The sequence below is a fragment of the Rutidosis leptorrhynchoides genome, chromosome 3 (assembly GCF_046630445.1).
Source record: "Rutidosis leptorrhynchoides isolate AG116_Rl617_1_P2 chromosome 3, CSIRO_AGI_Rlap_v1, whole genome shotgun sequence".
In the NCBI taxonomy this organism is placed as follows: domain Eukaryota; kingdom Viridiplantae; phylum Streptophyta; class Magnoliopsida; order Asterales; family Asteraceae; genus Rutidosis; species Rutidosis leptorrhynchoides.
In genome coordinates this window covers 215,055,631-215,083,054 of record NC_092335.1, presented here as the reverse complement: position 1 = coordinate 215,083,054, position 27,424 = coordinate 215,055,631, and the positions used below count along the sequence as shown (strand labels likewise).

General features: G+C 29.2%; 1 protein-coding gene across 1 annotated transcript; it reads right to left on the bottom strand.

Moving 5' to 3' along the window:
* Positions 1–1,899: 1,899 nt before the first annotated feature.
* On the bottom strand, positions 1,900–2,706 carry LOC139900810 (uncharacterized). The gene has a single exon (XM_071883563.1). It carries the CDS (start codon positions 2,704–2,706, stop codon positions 1,900–1,902), a length of 807 nt encoding a protein of 268 aa, XP_071739664.1.
* Between the last annotated feature and the right edge of the window lie 24,718 nt (positions 2,707–27,424).

The following is a 27,424-nucleotide window of genomic DNA, read 5'->3' as shown; positions in this document are numbered from 1 at the left end:
GCTATATTTTAGATTATCATTATTTGATCATCGTCGTAATATTTTTAAACCTTTATCGATAAAATAAAGGTTATGGTTTGTTTTAAAATTGAATCAGTCTTTGAAAAACGTCTCATATAGAGGTCAAAACCTCGCAACGAAATCAATTAATATGGAACGTTTATAATCGATATGAACGGGACATTTCAGCATCAACTTCCTAGACATCTCAACAATGATTTTTTTTATCTTCTTCTTTTTAATAATTTTATAGCTTGTAATAAAAAGAAGTTTCTCATGCTTTGCCATGCTTGTCAGTTTGGTAAACATGTGAGACTTTCCTTTTCTGTTTCTAGTGCTAATGTTACACCTTTGTTTGACATTGTTCACTTGAATTTATGGATTTCTCCACAACCGGGCATTAGTAGATTATAATATTATGTTATTTTTTTTAAGATCATTTTCACATTATTTATGGGATTATCCTTTACACAACAAATCTGATGCATTTAGTAAATTTCGTCAATTCCGTGCTTTATTTAAAACTTAATTGAATTTCGAAATTAAAGCTTTCCAATGTGACCATGGTGGTAAATTTGATAACACCCCACTTCATCAGCTCTTTTATCATTGTCTTCGAAGGGTCAGCTTATTCCATCTTGATCCATTACAGAGGCAGAGTATCGCAACGTTGCAAATACCGTTACAGAGACTTGTTGGATTCATAACCTTCTTCGAAAGCTCCATTGTCCTCTTTTCTCGGCCACTTTTGTATTGTGATAACGCCAGTCCTGTGTACCTCTCTGGCAACCTGGTTCGACATCAGCGAACCACACATTGAGATAGACATTCATTTTGTTCGAGATATGGTCACCAAGGGACAAGACAGGGTTCTTCACTTGCCTTCTCGGTAGCAGTACACAGATATCTTTACCAAGGGTCTTCTGACAACATTATTTGAAGAATTTAAATTCAGTTTAAGCGTTCGTTCCTTTTCCGCTCAAACTGCGGGGGATGCTAGCCGATATGTGTCAAAACCCATATGTTATATTGGACTCATAGTGTTAGTGTAGTCCATTTGATGTATATGTATTGCTAGGTTTACTATATTAATCCTACGTTCCATTATGATGGGCAAGCAATAATACAACTTTTATTATTCATATTTCAATTTCAATAAAACGAATTTCTTGACCATTATTTCTTTTGACATCCCAAAAACAAATACGCTCAAGCAGAGGACACATAACAGAACAAGTCTATATATTCGTGGTAAATTTGAAAACATGGAGACTAAAATCACTTATCAATAGTGTGTCAAATCACATCCATAACCTTTTTTTTAACAGTCAAAGAATTGAGATTTTACACTAATAAAATAAGAGTTACCTCTTCATCATAATATCAAGTCAAATTTGACTGTAATCGCAGATGGACGTTGCCGTTCGATTCAAATTTTTTATTCCAATCAAACCCGTATATGCCACTCAAACCATTCAAACCAAACATGTCTCTTTCATGTTGTTTTCATCGGCTAACCATTCTTATTTTATTACACTATTTATTATTAAAAATTATACCACCTCACACAAGTTTACTATAATTTACTATAATATATACTCCACATTGACAATTAAAATAAATAAACTCTTAAAAAAAATCATTCAATAACCGAATTATCAGAAAAACGTTTCAAACTTATTTTATAATTATTATTACTCCAACAATTAACTCATTATTACCAATTACCAAATATCAACAATCGTGTTAGTTTATTTTGCATGCCACATTAATATTATTTGGTAGTTATAAAAAATTGAAAACTCAATAAATTCAAACTAAGAAAATATCAACAAAAATAGAGTATAATTAATCATACAAATATACGGTCAATGTGATCGCTAAAATAGTAACAATTAATTAACGGTTCCGATCACATCTTCCAAAATCAGCAAGTTTCCGTGATCTATTAGCTACAAACGACTTAGTATACGCAAGATGAGGCGCCGCCGGAGAACGGCCGTCGCCGCCGTCCACCGGCGGTTTACCTTTCATACTCCATAACCGATTAGGACTAGGTCGCACTAACGGACTCAAGCAAAATATCATTTCCGAAACACTCCGACTACCACCACGCCGGACCGTTTGACGTGACGGCGTCTGCTGCGGCGTCTGTTTACACGACTCCATCACCGACGATCCTAATTCGGTCGATCCGTCGCTAAACTCAGCATCTCCTCCGTCCGAATTCACCGGCGACATTCCTCTGTTCCTAACGCATCGTTGCTTCGGTACAACACCGGCGACCGTCGACGTTTCGTCAACGTAAAACGCTTTATTCTTCTGACGATCATCTACCGGAGATGACGTCATCGGTTCAGCATCGCCGTTCCGATTACTAGATCTGAACAAATTCGAAAACGACGAAAACCTAACTAAATTCTGTTTCTTCTTAATTGAAGTATTACCGATACAACTGCCGGTGTTAATCGCAATTTGCGGTGAATTATAAAACCGTTGGTCCGATAAACTGTGATGAAGGCGAGGTTTGCTGTTATTGTACGGCCGTTGCTGCTGATGATCTGAATTAGCGTCAATTTGTTGATTTACTGAATTTGCGTTAGCTAGTTCTTGAGCTAGAATCAATTTTGATAAGCGTTCAGTGAGGCACGAAGCGCAGACGCCTACGATGCTGCTGAGATCGGTGTTGTGCTTTTTGCATCTCATTGTAAAAATTTTTGTATGTGTATATATATATTTTGTGTACGTATAGGTTTGAAGTTTAGTTGATTTGGGTGATGGTGGTTGGGACCTGTGAGTGTGGGGGGTGTGGGGAATGAGGGAGTTTTGAAGTACGTTTTTTTGTTGGTATAAAAATGGGTAAGATGTTACATTTTAGTACTTTGTAGATTTGTTTTGTGTTATATATAGCTACTATACTATTTTTATAACTTGTACTTTTTTTTTTTTTTTTTTAAGCGAGGAAACTCACTTGTATCACTTATGAACAAGTACATTGACTCCTTCATAAAAAGTAAAATCTCAGAGTAATTAAGCCCCCGAGTATATTATAGCTTTTGTTATTGACTTTTTTATATCGACATTTTATTTTGTATTAGAGTGCGTAATTCAAGTAATAATTCTCTTGTCTTCTCTGGGTTATTTGAACTCTTAACAAAGAAATTTTTATTCATTTAGGTAGTATCGATGTTTTATCTTTTGTTTGTGAAAAAATTTCTTACTTACAATTTCGAATGTTAAAATTTGAAAAATATACATAGTATATATAATTACTATTAACTTTTTTAACCTAATTTTTACGAGAGTAATATGTAACTTTAAAGTCTGAAAGAGTAATATATATATTTACGCAAAAAGAAAAATAATGTGTTTTCATAAAAAATTCTCATATTTTTTAGTTTGTCTTTCAATATTTTATTATGCTACTCTCCGGTCAAAAAAACCCGTCTCATAAAACATTTTATTGGATTTAAAAGAAATTGATAAATTTTAAATTTTTTTCTCTCATATTTTTTTTTGAAAGGCAATAATAATTATATTTTATAAATAAAATACTAGCAAGATGCTAGTAAATACAAAGTGGATTACATGTCACACGACTATCCGCCGACCTTCTACGATACAATGACTTCAAACTCGAATCAACAGACACATTAATCTAAACACGACATACACGACTCTCCGTCGGACCTTCTAAAAACAATGACATCAAACTCGAATTGACAAACACATAAATCTAAACACGAATAGGTCATCTAAGAACCTTGATAACTAAAAACATATCGCATAACCACTTGTGGGCAAGCACCCGAATGAAATCATGAAAACGGACTACGGCCCGAAAACCACACCATGGAACCAACGAAAATCAAAACCAACAATCTAATCACGCAATCACATCGAGTGGTGAAAATGCTATATGTCAATATGGTTAACAAAGAAATAACCCACAACATATTGAGCACAGTACGATCTCAAACCAACCAATACCCACGAAAAAGATCCAGATGCGGAGATCTCACGATACAATGATACCCACCTGAGAACACGAGATAAACAGAGACCACCATCCCAAAACCTCCACCGTCTGCACCCACTTGAACCACGAAAACTTCACCTAATTTGCTTCATATATACGAGAGAATAATGGTTACCGAAATATAAGAATCGCCACAAACAATACGCTTCAAATTCTGTTCTTACACAAAAGTATGTCTGAAGAAACCCACAACCCGGAATCACGAACCCAAACCAGAAATCACGAATCAAAACCTGAAATCACGAATCAAAACCCGAAATCACGAACCGAAACCCGATGTCACGAACCCAAAATCACGAAACAAAACCACGAAATTACCTGAAATCAAGTGCACAAAGACGGTGGTGGAGGAGAAGGAAATCAAATCACCGGCAACCACAAACCTCCGGCGAACATGGAGAAGTCAACCTTCACAAAAACCCACAGATCCAGCAAATCGGAACATAAATGAGACAAGATCCAGCAGAACCGCTTGAAATAAACCACCAAATCAAAGATCTAAAACCACGACAAAAGCACCTCTGAACCATCGACCATGAACCAAACACTCGACTTGAACAGAAACCTAAAACGATTTATCAAAGCGAAACAAACGAAAAGAGAAACGGAGAACGAAAAACAAAGGAAAAAGAGTGAAGGGGAGTGGTCCTCCGGACCGCCAGAGAAAACCGACAGCCGGAGGAGAGGAAAGTGATGGCGGCGAGTGAGTTTAGCTTAGGGTTTTTTTCTTGTAGAGTATAACGTGAAAAAATACGTGAAAGTTTGTATTGCTTCTTTTGGCTTGGTTCTTAGCCGTTTTTTTCTCTCATATTTAATGTAAGCTTTACTGAATTTATTTAAGATATAAATGACCAAGAATAATAAGTGAAGATAAATTAGAGAGTTTAATTATATTTAGTAGTTTTTTTTTATAAGAGAATAATTATTTTGTGATATATAAAAATAGCAATGTGAACAATTTTTAAGATGGATGAAGATATATGTCTTATTTTAGAAATATTTTTGATAAATGCAAATAAAGCTTGCATTATTTGTTAGGAATAGTTAGTTTAAATACAAGTATGTAGAAATCAGTTAATCTCCCTAGCTTAATCCGGAGTATTAACATGCACACTTACACAACTTTATGCTATTCATGTAATGTAATGTTATAAACATATTTCCTTTGAAGAGTAAATTGTTGGCAACTAATTGTAATGTGTAGTATGTGTCATATACTTAAAAATCCTGGATAGACTAAATATCATACTTTTCAAAGTTTGAGGGTCCAAATGAAAACATTACATTTGGAGAAAACAAATTAACTGACAGCCTGGTGCAAGAAAATACTAATCCCATTGGTGGACATTCCACAAACAAGAACAAAAGTGTTTAAGTAGTTAAAAGTTTCCTTACTTTTAAATGGACTAATGACAAAGTCTGTCATCATGCTTAACTAATATATTCATCAATCATCTTGCTTTACTAATTGAGAATGATTTACATCATATTACTTTGACGACATTAATTGGTAATCGAAGCTAAATACGTATACTACGTATTGCTGATAATTAGAGCTTATATTTAAAGCTAGGAGATAGCTGATAGTTAGACCACTGATAGTGGTAATTGTAACGTGGAGAGGGTAAGGTGCATTTTTTGGGGCAAGTCAATGACTGGACCATGACAGGAAAAGAGGAGAGTTGTAATTGAGGACTTTTGTCAAAGGATGACAATGACGTTACAATTTATTTTTAATTTTTTGTTTGATTTTTTTAATTAGATTTTTTAAATTAGGTTTTATTTATTAAATAAGATAAAACAAAACACTACATAAATAAAAAAAAAAAAAGGTTACATAAAAAACGTTACATTAAAAAAAGTTAAATAAAAAAACCGTTACATAAAAAAAATTACATGAATCAAAAAATAAAATACTAGTTTGCAGAACGAAATTTTAGTGGGAGGTTCCAAATATGAGCCGTTAAATCTTCATGTAGTTGATCGTGTATGTTTTCATCGCAAATTTCCTTTTCTCGTGATCGTCGATCTTTGACTCTTCTCATAATATTACGACGGGGCATGTTTTCGGGTTTATCTAACTATTCTTGTTCCCAAGTACTCAAGGCAAAACCGTTATCTTCTTGTATCATGTTGTGCATAACAATGCAACTGTACATTATCCTTCTCATCCTGTTAACGCTCATAACTCGTGCCAGAGATTTTAAAATTGCAAACCTACCTTGTAGAACACCAAATGTACGCTCCAAGTCCGTTCGAGCACTCGCTTGAAATCTTGTAAATTTGACTCGTGAGTCGTCAATAGGCGTCAAATATCCCTTTATTAAGGTTATCCAATCATAATATATACCGTCCCCCAACTAGTAACCAAATGGATAAAAGTGTCGGTTTACTTCAAACGGTGACAGTGCAGCTCTACCCTTTTTAAGTGATTAAAACAACGAAGAATGATTCAACACATTTATGTCGTTGTTTGAACCAGTCATCCCAAAAAACAAATGACATATCCACATATCGTATGAAGAAACAGCTTCAAGCATGATCGTAGGATAACCGTGATCACCTCTAGTATATTGACATTTTCATGCCACAGGACAATTTTCCCAAGTTCAATGCATATAGTCAGTACTACCCAACATTCCTTTAAAACCATGTTTCTCCTCGTGTGCCGAATACAACCGAGGAACTTCAGTTGCCGTCGGCTTCCTCAAATATTATCGACCATAAAAGTCAATTATTGTGACGACCCGACAAAATTGTCATTGACGGCGCCGTCAACTTAGGTCCCGTAACGTGGTCATAAGTCTTTAAAACAAAGTTTGACCAAAATATGTCGCATTCATTTCAAATGTAAAGATGTTTCAAAGTTTACAAAAGTAGTTTAACAACTAGTTACGTTACAACGTTTAAAGTAAAAATGAAACCTATACGACACAATTTAAAGTAAAGTCAAAAGACGCTCCATGTATGCATGTATACTCGACATCCAAGCAAGTATCAAAATAGTGTGCAGAAGCATGTATCACTAGCATTCAAGGACCTGAGAAAAATATAGAAAATCTGTCAACGAAAACGTTGGTGAAATCATAGGTTTAGTAAGTATATTGTATTGATCCACAAGATTTAGTATAAGGTGATTATCCAAATCGTTTACATTCCAAAAGTTGTTGTTTGTATCACGAGCACCCAATTGTCAAGGCTTAACTGAATGGTACCTGTTGAGTCCCCAATATAATTAAGGATTTAATTATGACAAAACTGTAATTATTTGCACTAAAATGTTATGTGCAGCCAGCACAAGTTTGTTTATGTATAGACAGCAGATATTGTTGTATCAAGTGTTTAGTTTGCTGCTTAGTCTACCAGCATAAGGTAGATAGTATTCTTCAATCAGCACAGGATGTATACTCAGCAATTCAATAATATCAAGTGACTCAGCAATGAAGAACCAGCATAGCTGGAATGCAGCTTACTACACAAGACAGCTATGCTCCATTACAAGCATAGTGATTTCCTGAGTAGTCTACATCAATCGTACTATTCAACAGAAGTCAAAGACAAAGTTGAACAGAAAAGAACACGTGTCGGAGGCTGACAAGTGACCTTACAAGACCACGTGAGAATGCAGAAGTTTAACGCATGTGCAGACATGTGTTATACTTTGTCAATGCCTAGGGAACACAACATTCTATTTGTTTAAACAAATAGTGGTGCCAAACCGAATTAGAGTGTTCCTGCAAATAGCTACCAAAGAGGAAAAAGGAGAGCACGCTCTCTGATGCAGTTGTTCCCACAAGTACAGACATCCTATGTACCAGTGGACAATTGAATAATTACACGGATAAAAGGACTACTATAAATTTTTATATCCACTATTGTAACAACTAGTGGTGTGGGTTTGTTTATTTAGAGTCCAAAACGTGTAATAGCTTAGAACACACTCTGTAGCTATACTTAGGTAAATCTATATCAACCAACTATCATTCCGTCAAGGATAGTTGTAATTCTTTGTGATTTAATCAGTAAAGAATAACCGTTGAAAAATTACCTTTGACTCTATTTAATTTACTTGATTGAATACTAAATTGTGTTTAACTGTTAAGTTAATTAAAAAGAATTGTATTCACCCCCCTCTACAATACTCCTGTTGTTTATCAAGGGACCAACAACTGGTATCAGAGCTTCAGTCTTGATAATTTAATATCTTGGATCTGAATTCTCTCATGGCTGCATACTTAAATACAGCTTACCTTGAAAATGACTCATCCAATAGACCACCCAAATTCGATGAAGATGAGTATGAAACTTGGAAGGCAAGGTTCATGCTTCACCTGGAGTCTATTGACCCACTCATGCCTGGTATTGCCACAGATGATCCATTTGTTCCAACTGAGACTATTGATAGCATTCCAGCCACTGCTGACACTCCTACCATCCCTGGCAGAGAGGTTGTTCTCACTCCAGCCAAATGGGATGCTGAGGACAAACGTCGTGTTGGACTTGACCCTAAGATCAGGACTCTGTTAGCTATAACTTTACCTAATCACCTGTTCAAACTAATTAAGGAAAAACTGAATGCTAAGCTTATGTTAGACTATCTAGATGTTACCTATAAAGGCATGGACGAGGTTAGGTAGAACCAGATTACTGCTTTGAAAAGAGAGTATGAAATGTTCTTTGCCTATAAGAATGAGACCCTTAAGCAAACCTTCATTAGGTTTAACTCCTTAGTTGCTGACCTGCTTACTTTGAAAATCACATATACTGATTTTGAACAAGTAAACAAATTCATTGACTCATTGTCTGCTAAATGGAAACCAGTGACTGATCTAATGACCCGTCCTAATCCATCCGGACGAAGTCCACATCGATTATAAACGATTCACAATAGTTGATTTCATTGCGAGGTACTTGACCTCTATATGATACATTTTACAAACATTGCATTCGTTTTAAAAGACAAATTTTCATTTACATCAAAAGTTGATGGCATGCATACTATTTCATAATATATCTAACTATAATTGACTAAATGATAATCTTGATGAACTCAACGACCCGAATGCAACGTCTTTTGAAATATGTCATGAATGACTCCAAGTAATATCTCTAAAATGAGCAAATGCACAGCGGAAGATTTCTTTCATACCTGAGAATAAACATGCTTTCAAGTGTCAACCAAAAAGTTGGTGAGTTCATTAGTTTAACATAAATAATCATTTCCATCATTTTAATAGACCACAAGATTTTCATTTTCAGTTCTCATAAATATACGTCCCATGCATAGAGACAAAAATATCATTCATATGGATTGAACACCTGGTAACCGACATTAACAAGATGCATATAAGAATATCCCCTATCATTCGGGAAAATCCTTCGGACATGATATACAACAACATCGAAGTACTAAAGCATCCGGTACTTTGGATGGGGTTCGTTAGACCCAATAGATCTATCTTTAGGATTCGCGTCAATTAGTAGATCGGTTTACTAATTCTTAGGTTACCAAGCAAAAGGGGCATATTCGGCTTCGATCATTCAACCATATAATGTAGTTTCGATTACTTGTGTCTATTTCGTAAAACATTTATAAAAATTGCACATGTATTCTCAGCCCAAAAATATAAAGGGTAAAAAGGCAAATGAAACTCACCTAATGTATTTTGTAGTAAAAATACATATGACTAAATTGAACAAATGCAAGGTTGGCCTCGGATTCACGAACCTATATCATTCGTATATATATTAAAACATATAATCGTAATTGAAAATTTTCATATTTTATAACTTAAATTATATATATATATATATATATATATATATATATATATATATATATATATATTTGTGTATATATTCGAAATGATTAATACTTATATAATTGTATTAATATATATATATATATATATATATATATATATATATATATATATATATATATATATATATATATATATATATATATATATATATATATATATATATATATATATATATATAAATATATATATCTGATTGGTATTTTTTTATATAAAAATACCTAATTTGTATATATATGAATATTTATATGAAAATTGTTAATCTGATAATATATACGTATATGTAATATTACTTATAAATATTTTTATATACATAATAATAATATTAGTAAAAATTTGTATTTGATTAAAAATATAATATTAGTAATAACAAATAACAATTCTTGATAATAATAATAATTATAGTAATCTTACTGTTATTAATAGTTGGGATAATAATTTTAATAGTATAACAATAATGATACTTTTAGTAATAATTATATAAATTCTAATAATAACAATATTGTTAATGATACTCACTTTAATCATAATGATAATATTAATAATAATACTTATGTCGGTATTAATAATACTAATAATTATAAAATGATACTAATACTAATATTAATGGAAATAATAATAAATTGTATTATTTTCATAATATTAATAATAATAATAATAATAATAATAATAATAATAATAATAATAATAATAATAATAATAATAATAATAATAATAATAATAATAATAATAATAATCCTAATCATAATAATATTTATATATATTTTAGTAACAATAGATACGATACATAAATGATAAAATTTAACATTAATCAACATCAATATATTAATAATACGTATAACAATAATAATAATAATAATACTAATACTAATACTAATAATAATAATAATAATAATAATAATAATAATAATAATAATAATAATAATAATAATAATAATAATAATAATAATAATAATAATAATAATAGACTTAAAAAATAAAAGTGTGTATACCCTTAAGAGAGTTTTTCTAAAAAGAATTGCAACCAACCAGGCTCGAAAAGATGACTTCTCGCACACCCGACACCCCTCCTAACCATTCTTCTGATCCTGTCTTTCTGATATTTACCCAGCTTATATTTATTTAAACATACTGTTTCTGTTTCTTTTTCTTTCTTCCCCAATTTGATCGACCATGCAACTCAAGTTACAAGCAAAATAACGAATTTAGGTTTTATTTAAGACTTGAGACTTTATTGTAAAATATCTGTAATGGTTATCTGATGTAATTTAAACAAAATGAATAAAAAAAATATAAACAGGTCTGCTGTATTTTCACGATGGTTTTAAGCAAACTCAAAATCCATTTTCGAATTTAAGACCTTTTTAACAGAAACTTTGTACATGAAATATATTTATAATCTCTACTAGAAACTATAGGAACCATTAATTTAATTTAAATCACAATAGAAAAATCGAATTTGAATGAAGAACAGCAGTTGACTTTTTAAAACTCAAACTTTGACTCACGAATTCGTACTCGATAAAGAAAATTGAGATATGAGACTTTGCAGATAGTTTGATTGAAATATTCCTAATAAGACTGCAATTTTACATTTTGACAATTTATAAAAAAATCGAGCTTTTCAATATTGAAGTAAAAACAGAGCAGCTATCTGCTGTTCTTCCCTTTTTCCTGATTTTTGTTGTTCTTTTTGCTCAAATTAAATTAGGAGATTATTATATAGGCACTAACAGTTATAGTTACAGCTAATGTAGTTCAATCATCGTTTGTTTGGTAGTTTAATTGGCTCGACACTTTATTATTCTGTCAGAAGAAAATCTCAGGTAATTACAAACAATTGAAACTGAATTTGTTTGTTAATATGACTAATTAATAAAGGTTCGTACCAGTCTGTAGTATTTAAACAATTTATAAACAGTTGGATAAGGATTAAAAACTGAATTCGATTCTTTTAGTATGAAGTACGTAATTATCATATTTATATATGTATGTAATTGCATTTATATAATTATATATCAGTGTATGTGTTTTTATATATATGTATATCTATCTGAATATGAATTATCTGCATTTTTAACTTATAAATAAATATGTATCTGATTCTGTATTTCTAAACTCAAATTTAGTATTAAATAAATATGTTAATATATTATAATTATAATACTGTTAATAATTTAGTAAAAATGACAATAGAGTTAATAATAAAGATATTAATTATAATAATATCAATATAATACTAATAATAAAAATAATCATATTAATAACTTAAATCATTATTATAATAATGATAATTTAGTAATAACAATATAAATAATAATAGTACTTATATTATTAATGATAATAATAGTATTAGAAATTTTATCACATTATTTGTATCAAGTTTCGTATCTAATAATATTAATAATACTGATATTAGTATTAACATGATAATATTAGTATAACAACTATATTCTTCTTGAAACCATATTTAATATATATATTACAATTCATTAACCATGTAAATATTTAATATTTATATAATACATTATATGATAATATTCATCGAATATTTAATGTGCATGCATTTTATATATTAAAATATAATCATATTTATAAATAGAAATCATATATAGATTCATATATATAAACAACTATATATACAATTATGTTTTAAATATTAAGTACATAATTAATTATATAACTTAGACAATTAAACTTAAAGTATAACATTATACATGTAATACTTTGATAACGTTGACAATTATATTTGAAACCGTTTATATCTAATATACTCTATGTATTCAAAATAACAAATTTTAGTTAGTTAAAGTTATCTCTCATAGTAACTAAATTACATAATAGTTCATTAATATATTTAATATAGTTATTTATTTATATTTACATTTTTGTTTAAAATTATAGGTTCGTGAATCGTCGAAACTAGTCAAAAGGTCAATTGAATATATGAACATAGTTCCAAAGTTTTTGAGACTCAACATTACAGACTTTGCTTATCGTGTCGAAATCAAATAAGATTCAAGTTTAAATTTGGTCGGAAATTCCCGGGTCATCACAGTACCTACCCGTTAAAGAAATTTCGTCCCGAAATTTTAGTGAGGTCGTCATAGCTAACATTAAAAATATTTTCATGACGAATTTGAGCTGATAAATAGAATTTTATTACTGTTGAGTAATATGGATAAGATAATTCGATTATTCGAAGAGTACGAGTGAAGCTATCACCAAATAGTGAAATTAGAAAGACATGTTTCATCATAACTTTTGACTAGTCATGGTTGAATTCTGGAATTCAAGGAATTTAAAGAAAATCTTCGAAATTGAAAAGATTTGATTCTTCGGTGAAAAAGGAAATGAAGATCTCTATAAATAAATACAGTGATCTGCCTCGATTACTCTGTCTGATATTTTCATTATAAATTAAGCTCTTCCGTTCCATTATCCTCACCATTCTTATACTTTCTTTCTTAGTTCATACATCCAAAAGATTTTAAAAATGCTTAATCCAGTTCTAATCCTTGATATTTTTCTAATTATCATTTCTGTCATCCTTCTTTTCAATCTTCCACCAGAAGAATCTGTTTACTTCTACTATTACCTTGGGGTGATACTATTCTTAATTATACCGTGTCTTTATATTGCTATTCGTATTAATATCCATGGTTTGTAACCTCCGTGTTGTTATTGGGCTTTGTATTTTCTCTTATATTTTGGATCTCTTTGCCTTTTTATTATTATCCTCTCGACCTCTAGTAAAGCGAGCAACGGTCCAGAATTCGTAAGTACGGAGTTTTGAATGAACTTAATGTTCTAACCAAGAAAGAACGAAATCGTACGATTTGATTTGTCAAATTATTAGAATCATTGAGAATAGAACTATCAAGAATATACTTTCTTGATATGTTCAGAAGTTAAGCAGAATGAAAGAGTCATGTAACATGGCACATGATGACGTTATGATCTGTGAATCATCATGTCCCATTAGAAACTCAGCATGACTTACTGTAATATAATCACTTTGATCAAGTGCCATTATATTATACTAACTCATGCATTAGTTCCCAACATTACTTCAATAACATTCATATTTTAAGCTCGAAAGTTTACAGAATATAGAAACTAATAGTTTCTATATGATGTAACACTGATAGCACTAATAGATTCATGATTCAGATAAGAATAGTTATGAAAATATCTTCAGAAATATGGAGGATATTTATAATGAAAGATATGATGATATCTTGGAATTTCTAATATCGAAGGATGGTGAAGAAAATTTGTCCGCAAGAGTTTGGAGTCAGAAGCAAGGTATTCGCTAAAGATTTTATCAGAAACAGAATCATCAGGATTCTTAATGTACAAGTTTAGTCCTTGTGATTTGTTCAGAGACTCCTGCGTAGTTTGCTCAATCAATTTTTCAGTTCCAACTTTTCTGAGCTTTTCCAACATACTATTCTTTATCATCAAACTTCCGACGATTAAGGTCGTTTACAGTTGCCCACAGTTTCTGCTGCTTCATTCAGTTTTTTTTTTCAAAGTTCAATGTATTGATTCGTAGGCTGGGTGCTTTTCAAAATTTCAGAATTAAAGGTCGTAATTCTAGAAGATAATTGTTATATGTATACTTATAACTATTGATGTAGAAATACTACGAGATTCGAAATACTGATTGCTGATTCTCGGTAATTGGTATGGAAATTATTGTTACAGGGTATAGATGTATACCTGATGGGGTTTCAATGAATATAATGATTTTTCAGAAAGTCCGAATTCATTGAAGTTGCTGGTAAGTTTACTGCTAATGTGGTGGAATATAAACAGTTCCCCGGTAACGATGACGACAGGTAAACTTATATATCGAGGTTATAATAATGCTAATTCGAATGGAAGTCGAAGTTGATTTGTTGAAGATATGACAAAATTGACTAATTGGAAAAGGAGTTGAAATGTTATTTTCGGTAATAACAATGTCAAAGGAGCTAGAACAGACACGTGTTAAACGTTTACACAGGTTTCGAGTGTTTTCAGGTGTATAACTATATGCATCAATCTTTTTTTCCGTAGATGAAGTGCGGTTGGTTCATCCTCTCGATTGAGGTGTTTTTAAGAATCATGAAAGGTTTGAACGCAGATTAGAATTGTCAAGATACAAATGAGGTTTAAGATGAAATCAAGTGGCAAACTTGAAGAAATGTTTAGTTTTATATGTTATAATCAATATTTTAATTCATTTTAATTGTCCAATGTTATTAGTCCACAGTCGATAGTCCACAGTAACAGTCCAATAATTCATATATAGTTTAATATATAATATTCAAATTAATTAATACGTATCGTGACCCGTGTACATGTCTCAGACTCGATCACAACTCAAACTATATATATATTATTGTAGAATCAACCTCAACCCTGTATAGAGAACTCGATCATTACTGCATATAGAGTGTCTATGGTGATTCCAAATAATATATATAGATGTGTCGATATGATATGTCAAAACCTTGTATACGTGTCCCGATTTTTAAATGCGTAAATAACAGTATTTAAATGACGATAAATAAAGTGCGTAAAATAAATAACAGAAATTAAATAACGATAAATAAAATTGTGAGAATTTAAATTGTGATAAATAAATTGCGATAAATAAAATGTAATATGGAATTAACAGTTAGTTAAGAACAGTTAGCTAGGAACAGTTAGCGTGGATTCTTACCAAAATTTCTCATAGTTAATTTGTTTGTTTCTAACAAATTTTATTTTGTCCAATGTTTTCTTCATTATGCCACTTGTTGAATTCTGATAAATCAAAATTCAAATATGAAATTGAATGAAAATGATTATTCTATGGTGAACGGTTACGTATATCTGTGGATGTAAGTAGGATAGTAAATGACTGTTGAATCAGATTTGAAGAATGTACAGTGTAACTTATTAATGCAAAATCTAAATATTCCTCGGGTATTACCTACCCGTTAAAATATTTTCACCATTAACAGTTTGTACAAAAGAATTTTTAATTACAATCCTTATGAAGATATATATACATATATATTTTCTTCAGATGTAATCATGGATTTAATGAGTTAATATAATATTAATCTCATTTGGTTTACCGTTAGAACAAGAGTATATAATCTCTAAAATATTAGAGATTACATAATCGCCATGTCGAACGAAGATAAATGATGTAGAACGTCATGTGGAACGATGATTATGCTCGAGGTATAGATTGCGATGTTGAGGCGTGTGATGTTGAAACTTGGGTTGTTGGTGGTACTGTTGGTGCTTGCAAATTGCGTACCGTACTCTCTAAAGTTAACACTCGAGCTCGGAGTTCTTTAACTTCTTCTACTAACCCTGGTTGGTTATCAGTGTGAGGTAGAGGTCAGATATCTCCTCTATTTCCGTTAATGGTAGCCTCAAGACGAAAAATTCTTGCAAAAAGGGTATAAACGTTATTGCGAACGGGTTCACCGGTGAGCGGGTCAAGTACTCCAAGGTTAGGTGGTAGATTCGGTTCATGATATGGAGTACCTTCTTCCCTTCTCCATAAGGTGAGTATGTCGCAAACCCACCCCCATTTTCTTCAGTAATCACGGTAGTTGATTGGTTGGTGTGCTCCTATCACGCTGTCTTCGGAGTCAGAGGAACTTGGTCGATTCGTAGAGGCCATCTTACGCGATCACAGAAAAGATTTTTGGTATGAAGAGTTTAGTGACAGCAATTGATAGTTGGATGTATTCTCAATGCATAATATGCATAGATATATAGAGTACCAGGATCCCTTAAATTACGGAGAAATTTACGAGAGATCTCAGGCAAGGTCTATAGTAACAGATACGCTAAGATATGAATTTTGTCTATACACTATTCATGCAGTCAATGCAGTAAAACGTGTCTAGACTAAGAATAATGAGCAGGTAATTTCCTAAGGATGATAAGCAGATGATTTTCGACACAAAATAATAAGCAAAACTTTTGACATGCAGACACGGTGGAAGTCCAGACTCACTAAGGCATCTAAGCAACTATCAGTTAGACACACTAATGCATGACCTGGTTTGCTAAGACCACCGCTCTGATACCAACTCTAATGACCCGTCCTAATCCATCCGGACGAAGTCCACATCAATTATAAACCATTCACCATAGTTGATTTCATTGCGAGGTACTTGACCTCTATATGATACATTTTACAAACATTGCATTCGTTTTAAAAGACTAATTTTCATTTACATCGAAAGTTGACGGCATGCATACTATTTCATAATTTATCTAACTATAATTGACTAAATGATAATCTTGATGAACTCAACGACCCGAATGCAACGTCTTTTGAAATATGTCATAAATGACTCCAAGTAATATCTCTAAAATGAGCAAATGCACAGCGGAAGATTTCTTTCATACCTGAGAATAAACATGCTTTTAAGTGTCAACCAAAAGGTAGGTGAGTTCATTAGTTTAACATAAATAATTATTTCCATCATTTTAATAGACCACAAGATTTTCATTTTCAGTTCTCATAAATATACGTCCCATACATAGAGACAAAAATATCATTCATATGGATTGAACACCTGGTAACCGACATTAATAAGATGCATATAAGAATATCCCCTATCATTTCGGGAAATCCTTCGGACATGATATAAAACAACATCGAAGTACTAAAGCATCCGATACTTTGGATGGGGTTCGTTAGGCCCAATAGATCTATTTTTAGGATTCGCGTCAATTAGTAGATCGGTTTACTAATTCTTAGGTTACCAAGCAAAAGGGGCATATTCGGCTCCGATCATTCAACCATATAATGTAGTTTCAATTACTTGTGTCTATTTCGTAAAACATTTATAAAAATTGCGCATGTATTCTCAGCCCAAAAATATAAAGGGTAAAAAGACAAATGAAACTCACCTAATGTATTTTGTAGTAAAAATACATATGACTGAATTGAACAAATGCAAGGTTGGCCTCGGATTCACGAACCTATATCATTCGTATATATATTAAAACATATAATCGTAATTGAAAATTTTCATATTTTATAACTTAAATTATATTATATATATATATATATATATATATATATATATATATATATATATATATATATATATATATATATATATATATATATATATATATATATATATATATATATATATATATATATATATATATATATATATATATATTTAATTTGTGTATATATTCGAAATGATTAATACTTATATAATTGTATTAATATATATATATCTGATTGGTATTTTTTTATATAAAAATACCTAATTTGTATATATATGAATATTTATATGAAAATTGTTAATCTGATAACATATACGTATATGTAATATTACTTATAAATATTTTTATATACATAATAATAATATTAGTGAAAATTTGTATTTGATTAAAAATATAATATTAGTAATAACAATTCTTGATAATAAAAATTATTATAGTAATCTTACTGTTATTAATAGTTGGGATAATAATTTTAATAGTATAATAATAATGATACTTTTAGTAATAATTATATAAATTCTAATAATAACAATATTGTTAATGATACTCACCTTAATCATAATGATAATATTAATAATAATACTTATGTCGGTATTAATAATACTAATAATTATAAAATGATACTAATACTAATATTAATGGAAATAATAATAAATTGTATTATTTTCATAATAATAATAATAATAATAATAATAATAATAATAATAATAATAATAATAATAATAATAATAATAATAATAATAATAATAATAATAATAATAATAATAATCCTAATCATAATAATATTTATACATATTTTAGTAACAATAGATATGATACATAAATGATAAAATTTAACATTAATCAACATCAATATATTAATAATACTTATAATAATAATAATAATAATAATAATAATAATAATAATAATAATAATAATAATAATAATAATAATAATAATAATAATAATAATAATAATAGACTTAAAAAATAAAAGTGTGTATACCCTTAAGAGAGTTTTTCTAAAAAGAATTGCAACCAACCAGGCTCGAACCCTTGATCTCTCGCACACCCGACACCCCTCCTAATCATTCTTCTGATCCTGTCTTTCTGATATTTACCCAGCTTATATTTATTTAAACATACTGTTTCTGTTTCTTTTTCTTTCTTCCCCAATTTGATCGACCAGGCAACTATATCACAAGCAAAATAACGAATTTAGGTTTTATTTAAGACTTGAGACTTTATTGTAAAATATCTGTAATGGTTATCTGATGTAATTTAAACAAAACGAATAAAAAAATATAAACAGGTCTGCTGTATTTTCACGATGGGTTTAAACAAACTCAAAATCCATTTTCGAATTTAAGACCTTTTTAACAGAAACTTTGTACATGAAATATATTTATAATCCCTACTAGAAACTATAGGAACCATTAATTTAATTTAAATCACAATAGAAAAATCGAATTTGAATGAAGAACAGCAGTTGACTTTTTAAAACTCAAACTTTGACTCACGAATTCGTACTCGATAAAGAAAATTGAGATATGAGACTTTGCAGATAGTTTGATTGAAATATTCCTAATAAGACTGCAATTTTACATTTTGACAATTTATAAAAAAATCGAGCTTTTCAATATTGAAGTAAAAACAGAGCAGCTATCTGCTGTTCTTCCCTTTTTTCCTGATTTTTCTTGTTCTTTTTGCTCGAATTAAATTAGGATATTATTATATAGGCACTAACAGTTATAGTTACAGCTAATGTAGTTCAATCATCGTTTGTTTGGTAGTTTAATTGGCTCGACACTTTATTATTCTGTCAGAAGAAAATCTCAGGTAATTACAAACAATTGAAACTGAATTTGTTTGTTAATATGACTAATTAATAAAGGTTCGTACCAGTTTGTTATATTTAAACAATTTATAAACAGTTGGATAAGGATTAAAAACTGAATTCGATTCTTTTAGTATGAAGTACGTAATTATCATATTTATATATGTATGTAATTGCATTTATATAATTATATATCAGTGTATGTGTTTTTATATATATGTATATCTATCTGAATATGAATTATCTGTATTTTTTAACTTATAAATAAATCTGTATCTGATTCTGTATTTCTAAACTCAATTTTAGTATTAAATAAATATGTTAATATATTATAATTATAATACTGTTAATAATTTAGTAAAAATGACAATAGAGTTAATAATAAAGATATTAATTATAATAATATCAATATAATACTAATAATAAAAATAATCATATTAATAACTTAAATCATTATTATAATAATGATAATTTAGTAATAACAATATAAATAATAATAGTACTTATATTATTAATGATAATAATAATATTAGAAATTTTATCACATTATTTGTATCAAGTTTCGTATCTAATAATATTAATAATACTGATATTAGTATTAACATGAGTATTATAACACTAACGAAGTAATGATAATAATATTAGTATAACAACTATATTCTTCTTGAAACCATATTTAATATATATATATATTACAATTCATTAACCATGTAAATATTTAATATTTATATAATACATTACATGATAATATTCATCGAATATTTAATGTGCATGTATTTTGTATATTAAAATATAATCATATTTATAAATAGAAATCATATATAGATTCATATATATAAACAACTATATATACAATTATGTTTTAAATATTAAGTACATAATTAATTATATAACTTCGACAATTAAACTTAAAGTATAACATTATACATGTAATACTTTGATAACGTTGACAATTATATTTGAAACCGTTTATATCTAATATACTCTATGTATTCAAAATAACAAATTTTAGTTAGTTAAAGTTATCTCTCATAGTAACTAAATTACATAATAGTTCGTTAATATATTTAATATAGTTATTTATTTATATTTACATTTTTGTTTAAAATTATAGGTTCGTGAATCGTCGAAACTAGTCAAAAGGTCAATTGAATATATGAACATAGTTCCAAAGTTTTCGAGACTCAACATTACAGACTTTGCTTATCGTGTCAAAATCAAATAAGATTCAAGTTTAAATTTGGTCGGAAATTCCCGGGTCATCACAACTGACCCTCTAAGAACCACCCAGACTTTAAAGAACTTTAACATGTCTTCTCTCTATGGTACACCTTGGAACCATGAGAAGGCAAAAGCTAAACTTGAAAGAAAACTTTAAGTCTGCCCCCACCACTTCAAAATCTTCTAAAACAGATGATACTGCTCTTATTGCTACTGCTAAAAAGAAAGCTCAAAAGGCTTTACTGGTTCAAAAGTTGACAGCAAAAGAAGAGTCATCTGAAGATGATGTGGAGAGTGGTACTGGGTCAGAAGAGAGCAGTGATGATGAATATGATGTGGAAGGGTTTGCTGAAGGTATGGCGTTGCTGGCTAGGCAGTTCAAAAGGTTTAATCGTAATAAAACCAGCAAATCATACAAAGGGAGTAAGAAACCAAGTGCTAGGTATAGCAGCAAATCAGTCAAGGGTCTTAAATCTGAGTGTTACAATTGTGGGAAGGTTGGACATTTTGCAGCTGAATGCATGTCCAGAAAACCTTCTATCTCACATGCTAACTCTTTCTCAAAAGCTAACAAGTACAAGAACAAGTACAAAGCTATGAAAGCTCAGATGAAGGAAAGTGCAAAAGCTGATAAGAAGGGAAAAAAGCCAGAAAAGGTTCTAGTTGCTGAGCATCATGACTGGGATAAAACCAGCTATTCTTCATCTTCTGATAGTGATACTGATGATGATGATGCTGGTTATGCTTCTGGTAAAAAGCTGTGTTTAATGGCTAAAGAGGTCGAGGAGTCTGATGAGGATGATAATGGTAGTACATTTGTGTCTGATATGAGGGAAGCTGACCTGAAAAAGGATTTACCTCAATGAAAAACTGAAATGCTGTATAAGGTTGATAATTTTTGAAATTATACTGATAATGAAAAAGATGAAATGTTTGACTACCTAAGAGTTGATCTATGCAGAGGCAGTAAACGTGAAGAAGTTTTGAAAAATGATAACAAATCTTTAAATGATAAACTTAAAAGCAAAACTGATGAAATTAAGATCTTGAAGGATGAAATTTCAAAAACTGAAAAACAAAATTTTGCTTTAAAGTCTCGTCACGTTGAGGTAGCAGATGTTAAGAACCAGCTAAATGACCTCAAGAAGGTTGTTGCTTCATGGTGTACAACTGCTCAATGCACAGCTAAATGTGTAAATGAGCAGGTGCCTGCCCAAGTTGAAGCCTTCTTTGCTGGTGACTATGCTGCTGCTGCTCTTGCAGAAGTTACTTACATGGACCCCATTCTCGAAACTGATCCTGAAGCAGTCTTGCCAAATACTTTTTCCAAGATAGTTAAGGGTAAAAAGGTCTTAACAAATAAGTTTGTCAGACCTACTGTGACAACCCAAAAATTTTCGGACAAATTTAAACTTAATCATTATATGATTCAATGTTTCCGACACGATAAGCAAAGTCCGTAATGTTGAGTCTCGAAAATTTTGGAACTATGTTCATATATTCAATTACCCTTCGACTATTCTCAACGATTTAGGAACAATTATATTTAACTTGATGTACATATAAAATATATAGTATATTAATGGAAAACGCTAACAAAGTATTAGATGTATAATACTTTACATGAACGTATTTGTTTCAATATATTTATTGACGGAAGTAAAAGATAAAATCAAATGATTGAAATATCAGATACATTGTGATATGATTACGAGTTTCCGTTGTGAGGTCCACGTTGATTTGAGAAATCTTTCCATTTTAACAACATTTGGAAAATGATAATTTGATTTACAAGTAAGAATAAATATGTCAATTAACAATAACTAGACAAAAGTTAGTGGAGATTCCTGCTAAATTTTCAATGCATACTTTACAATAATTTCCTCGTGACTTTCGATAAGATAAATGTAAAGCTTCCATATTATTTAATGTGAAGGTGAAGCTATGAAGTGTAGATAATTTAGAAGATGAATATCGACGTTTTATATTAAAATAATTTCATGCATTTAACTATCCATTGGACCTTACCCGACGATTCACGAACCATTAAAAATGCAAATAGGAATGTATATATAAATAATTATATATGAAAATAAGTATATATTATAAATTAAACTATTATGTGATTTAATTATCATGAAAGATAACTTAAGATTAGTTAAAACTGTTTATTTAATTATAGAAAGTATATTAAATGTAAATGTTTTTGAACATAATTTGTCAACGATAACAATGTATTAAATGTATACTTTGAGTCTATTTGTTTCAATATATATATATATATATATATATATATATATATATATATATATATATATATATATATATATATATATATATATATATATATATATATATATATATATATATATATATATATATATATATATAATATACTTACTTAAGTAATAAAATTTGATAAATAAAACATAATTATAGATATAGTAATTTGAAAATATATGTATATGAATTATATGCATAAATATTATTATATGTATATTGTAATACATATAAAAGGTATAAATATTAAATATTCAAATGAGTGATATCACACAAAATATATTATATAATTAATAAATTGTAATAATAATATATGTAACAACAAGTTAAGAATATAGTTGTCATAATAACATTATTAGTACTTTCATTATTATTATTAATACTAATATCAATATTAGTTGTATTTATATTATTATTATTATTATTACTGTTATAATTATAATTAATAAAATTCTAATAATGTTAGGGTTATCAAATTAAAGATTTTTTTTAAGAAAGATTGAAACTATAAATTAATTATGATATAAATAAATTATTAATTATTAAATTTTCAAAATTGTCATTTTTATTATTATTAGTAAATATCACTATCATTGATATCATTTTTATTAATTCTATTATTTGGATATTATTATTATTATTATTATTATTATTATTATTATTATTATTATTATTATTATTATTATTATTATTGTTATTAATAATTATAGTATTATTATTATTATTATTATTATTATTATTATTATTATTATTATTATTATTATTATTATTATTATTATTATTATTATTATTATTATTATTATTATTATTATACATAATTAATTATTAACATTAAATTAAATACAAAAACCTAATAACAGATTATCACGCATAATTTATGTCATTATCAGTTTTATCTTTTTTCTAATTAAGTGTTCTGCTCGTGACTCCATGTCGACCCATATCTTTAATAAATACATTGAATTCCTCAGTTTTTTGAAAATCACTCGAGTTCACTATCAATTATCAATTATCAATTTCAATTGCATTTATCTGATAAAAAAAGAAGAAAAGAAAACGAGTTCTGTCCTCTGTACGTCTATATTTTTACTTCAATCTTGATTTTGAATGATTTTGAAAAATCTATAATTGCAGAAGTGTTAGGAATCACTCATTTGATCTATCTGCAAACTTTTAACTTCTAATTCCTCAAACTGATTATTAATTTCAGAGTCAAAGTTTTAATATCAAAAAGTCATATGATTGTTCATCGTAAAATTTGAATTTGTTTTGACTTTTCCGGATCAATTGACGATTCAAGAAGTTTATATGAACGATTTACAACCTATTTTATGTAGAAATCATGAGCTATAAACGTTTGAATTTCAAAATCAATGATGGAGTCCTTTGTGTTCTTCGCGTATGCAGCTACTGCTTGTCTTATTTTTTTTTTCCTTCTCTATTTTTGTCGATTAAATTATATCACAGGCGAATGATTCTGTTCCATTTGCAAATTAAATCACACTCCTAATTAGATGTTAGGATTGTACTTTGGTTGTTTGATTTTTAGAAGAAGAAGATGAAGATGGTGCAAACAGGAAACGGGTTATAGTAATTAGGTTGGGATTTAAATCAGAAAAACAGTTTATGCAGGTTCGATGGTTAAGTATGTTTGCTAGTGAGCGAGAGGTCTCGGGTTCGAGCCTAGTGTGTGGCATTTTCTTTTTGAAAAGCTTCTAAGGTAGTTTTGATTATTATTATTATTATTATTATTATCCTTTTTATTATTATTGCTATTATTGTTATTATTATTATTAGTATCAGTATTGTTATTATTACTAGTATTATTATTATTAAGTAGAATAAATATTGATATTATCATTAATAATAAAATTGTTATTTTTATTATTATGATTGTGAATATGTTAAGAACATTGATATTATAAGGTTAATAATAAAGGTTAATATGGTAAAATTATGGAAAATAATTATGAATTATATGAATATATGTAAAATTATGAATTTGACTATGAAATTAAGTTATAGAAATTGTAGTTATAAGTTAAGAAATTAAAGACGAAGTTATGATAAATCTGATTATTATTATTATCACTGGTATTATTATTATCATTATAATATTAAAGCAAAGTATCATTTTATTACTGTTATTAGAATTATTATTATTATTATTATTATTATTATTATTATTATTATTATTATTATTATTATTATTATTATTATTATTATTATTATTTTCACCATTATAATTAAAATTAACAAAATTATCATTTTCTTAAGATTTAACATTATTAGTAAAATTGTTATTTTAATAGAGTTATTATTATTATCAAAATTAACATTATTATTATTATTATCATTAGTATTATTATCCTTAATCTAGTATATTTACAATTATTAATAAATGATCTTTACATAAAAATATATTTAATACACATAACTTAACTATATTAATACTTTTATTTATTTAAAATATATAAAATGAATACATTTAATTAAATAACGAAATATATACAAGTTATTAATATAAAAATTATATCACTAATAATAATATATATTTTTGTTCGATTACGATTATATGTTTTAATATATATACAAATGATATAGGTTCGTGAATCCGAGGCCAACCTTATACTTGTTCAATGACGTCATATGTATTTTTATTACAAAATACAGTATCGTGAGTTTCATTTACTCCATTTTTAAATGCTTTTGCAATATATATTTTTGGGACTGAGAATACATGCGCTGATTTTATAAATGTTTGACGAAATAGACACAAGTAATTGAAACTACATTCTATGGTTGAATGATCGAAATCGAATATGCCCCTTTTAGTCTGGTAATCTAAGAATTAGGGAACAGACACCCTAATTGACGCGAATCCTAAAGATAGATCTATCGGGCCCAACGAGCCCCATCCAACGTACCAGATGCTTTAGTACTTCGAATTTATCATGTCCGAAGGATGTCTCGGAATGATGGGGATATTCTATATGCATCTAGTTAAGGTCGGTTACCAGGTGTTCAATCCATATGAATGATTTTTATGCAGATGCATGATATTTATGAGAAATGAAATGAAAATCTTGTGGTTTATTAAATTAATGGAAATAATTATTTATGATAAACTAATGAACTCACCAACCTTTTGGTTGACACTTGAAAGCATGTTTATTCTCAGGTATGAAAGAAATCTTCCGCTGTGCATTTGCTCATTTTAGAGATATTACTTGGAGTCATTCATGACATATTTCAAAAGATGTTGCATTCGAGTCGTTGAGTTCATCAAGATTATTATTAAGTCAATTATAGTTTGATATATTATGAAATGGTATGCATGCCTGTCAAATTTCGATGTAATGAAAGTTTGTCTTTTAAAAACGAATGCAATGTTTGTAAAATGTATCATATAGAGGTCAGAACCTCGCAATGTAATCATATGTTATTGTATTCGCCCTTATGGATTTGGACGGGTCATCTCATGTGGTATCAGAGCAGTGGTCTTAGCGAACCAGGTCTTGCATTAGTGTGTCTAACTGATAGTTGTTAGGATGCATTAGTGAGTCTGGACTTCGACCGTGTTTGCATGTCAAAAAGTTTTGCTTATCATTCTTGTCGGTAATTACATGCTTATCATTCTTAGTCTAGACACATCTTACTTCATTGATTGCATAAATAGTGTATAGACAAAATTCATATCTTAACGTATCTGCTAATTCGTATCTTAGCGTATCTGTTATTGTAAACTTTGCCTGACAGCTTTCGAAAATTCCTCCGTAATCTACGGGATCTTCTTTTCTATACATAAGTATTCTATGTAATTAGAATATCATCTGATATCCAAAAATCATTTCATATCGAAAACCCTTTATCTAACCGTACAAGATGGAACTCGCAACTAGTTCAAATTCTCGAGGATTCCGACAGCTATTCTGATATGGATTTCCACTCGAACTCCGAAAGCAGTGTAACCGAAATGGATCAACCAATTTTCCATCATCAATTCTGGATGAATTGGGGATGAGTTCGTAGTCGACTTAACCAATGGAAACGAGAAGAAGGCGATACTTTCCACCAACCAAATTTCCTTCTTGGCGATGAACCTGAAGCGCTCACCGGCGAACCAATCTGAAACACCATTTTCACCCTCATTTCCTGAATATCTCGCCACGATTATATTCTATCTAAAATTCTAAACCTTATTCATCTGCTCGTTCC

Coding starts and splice junctions, on each gene's coding strand:
- LOC139900810 (XM_071883563.1), bottom strand. CDS start 2,706: ATGAGATGCAAAAAGCACAACACCGATCTCAGCAGCATCGTAGGCGTC.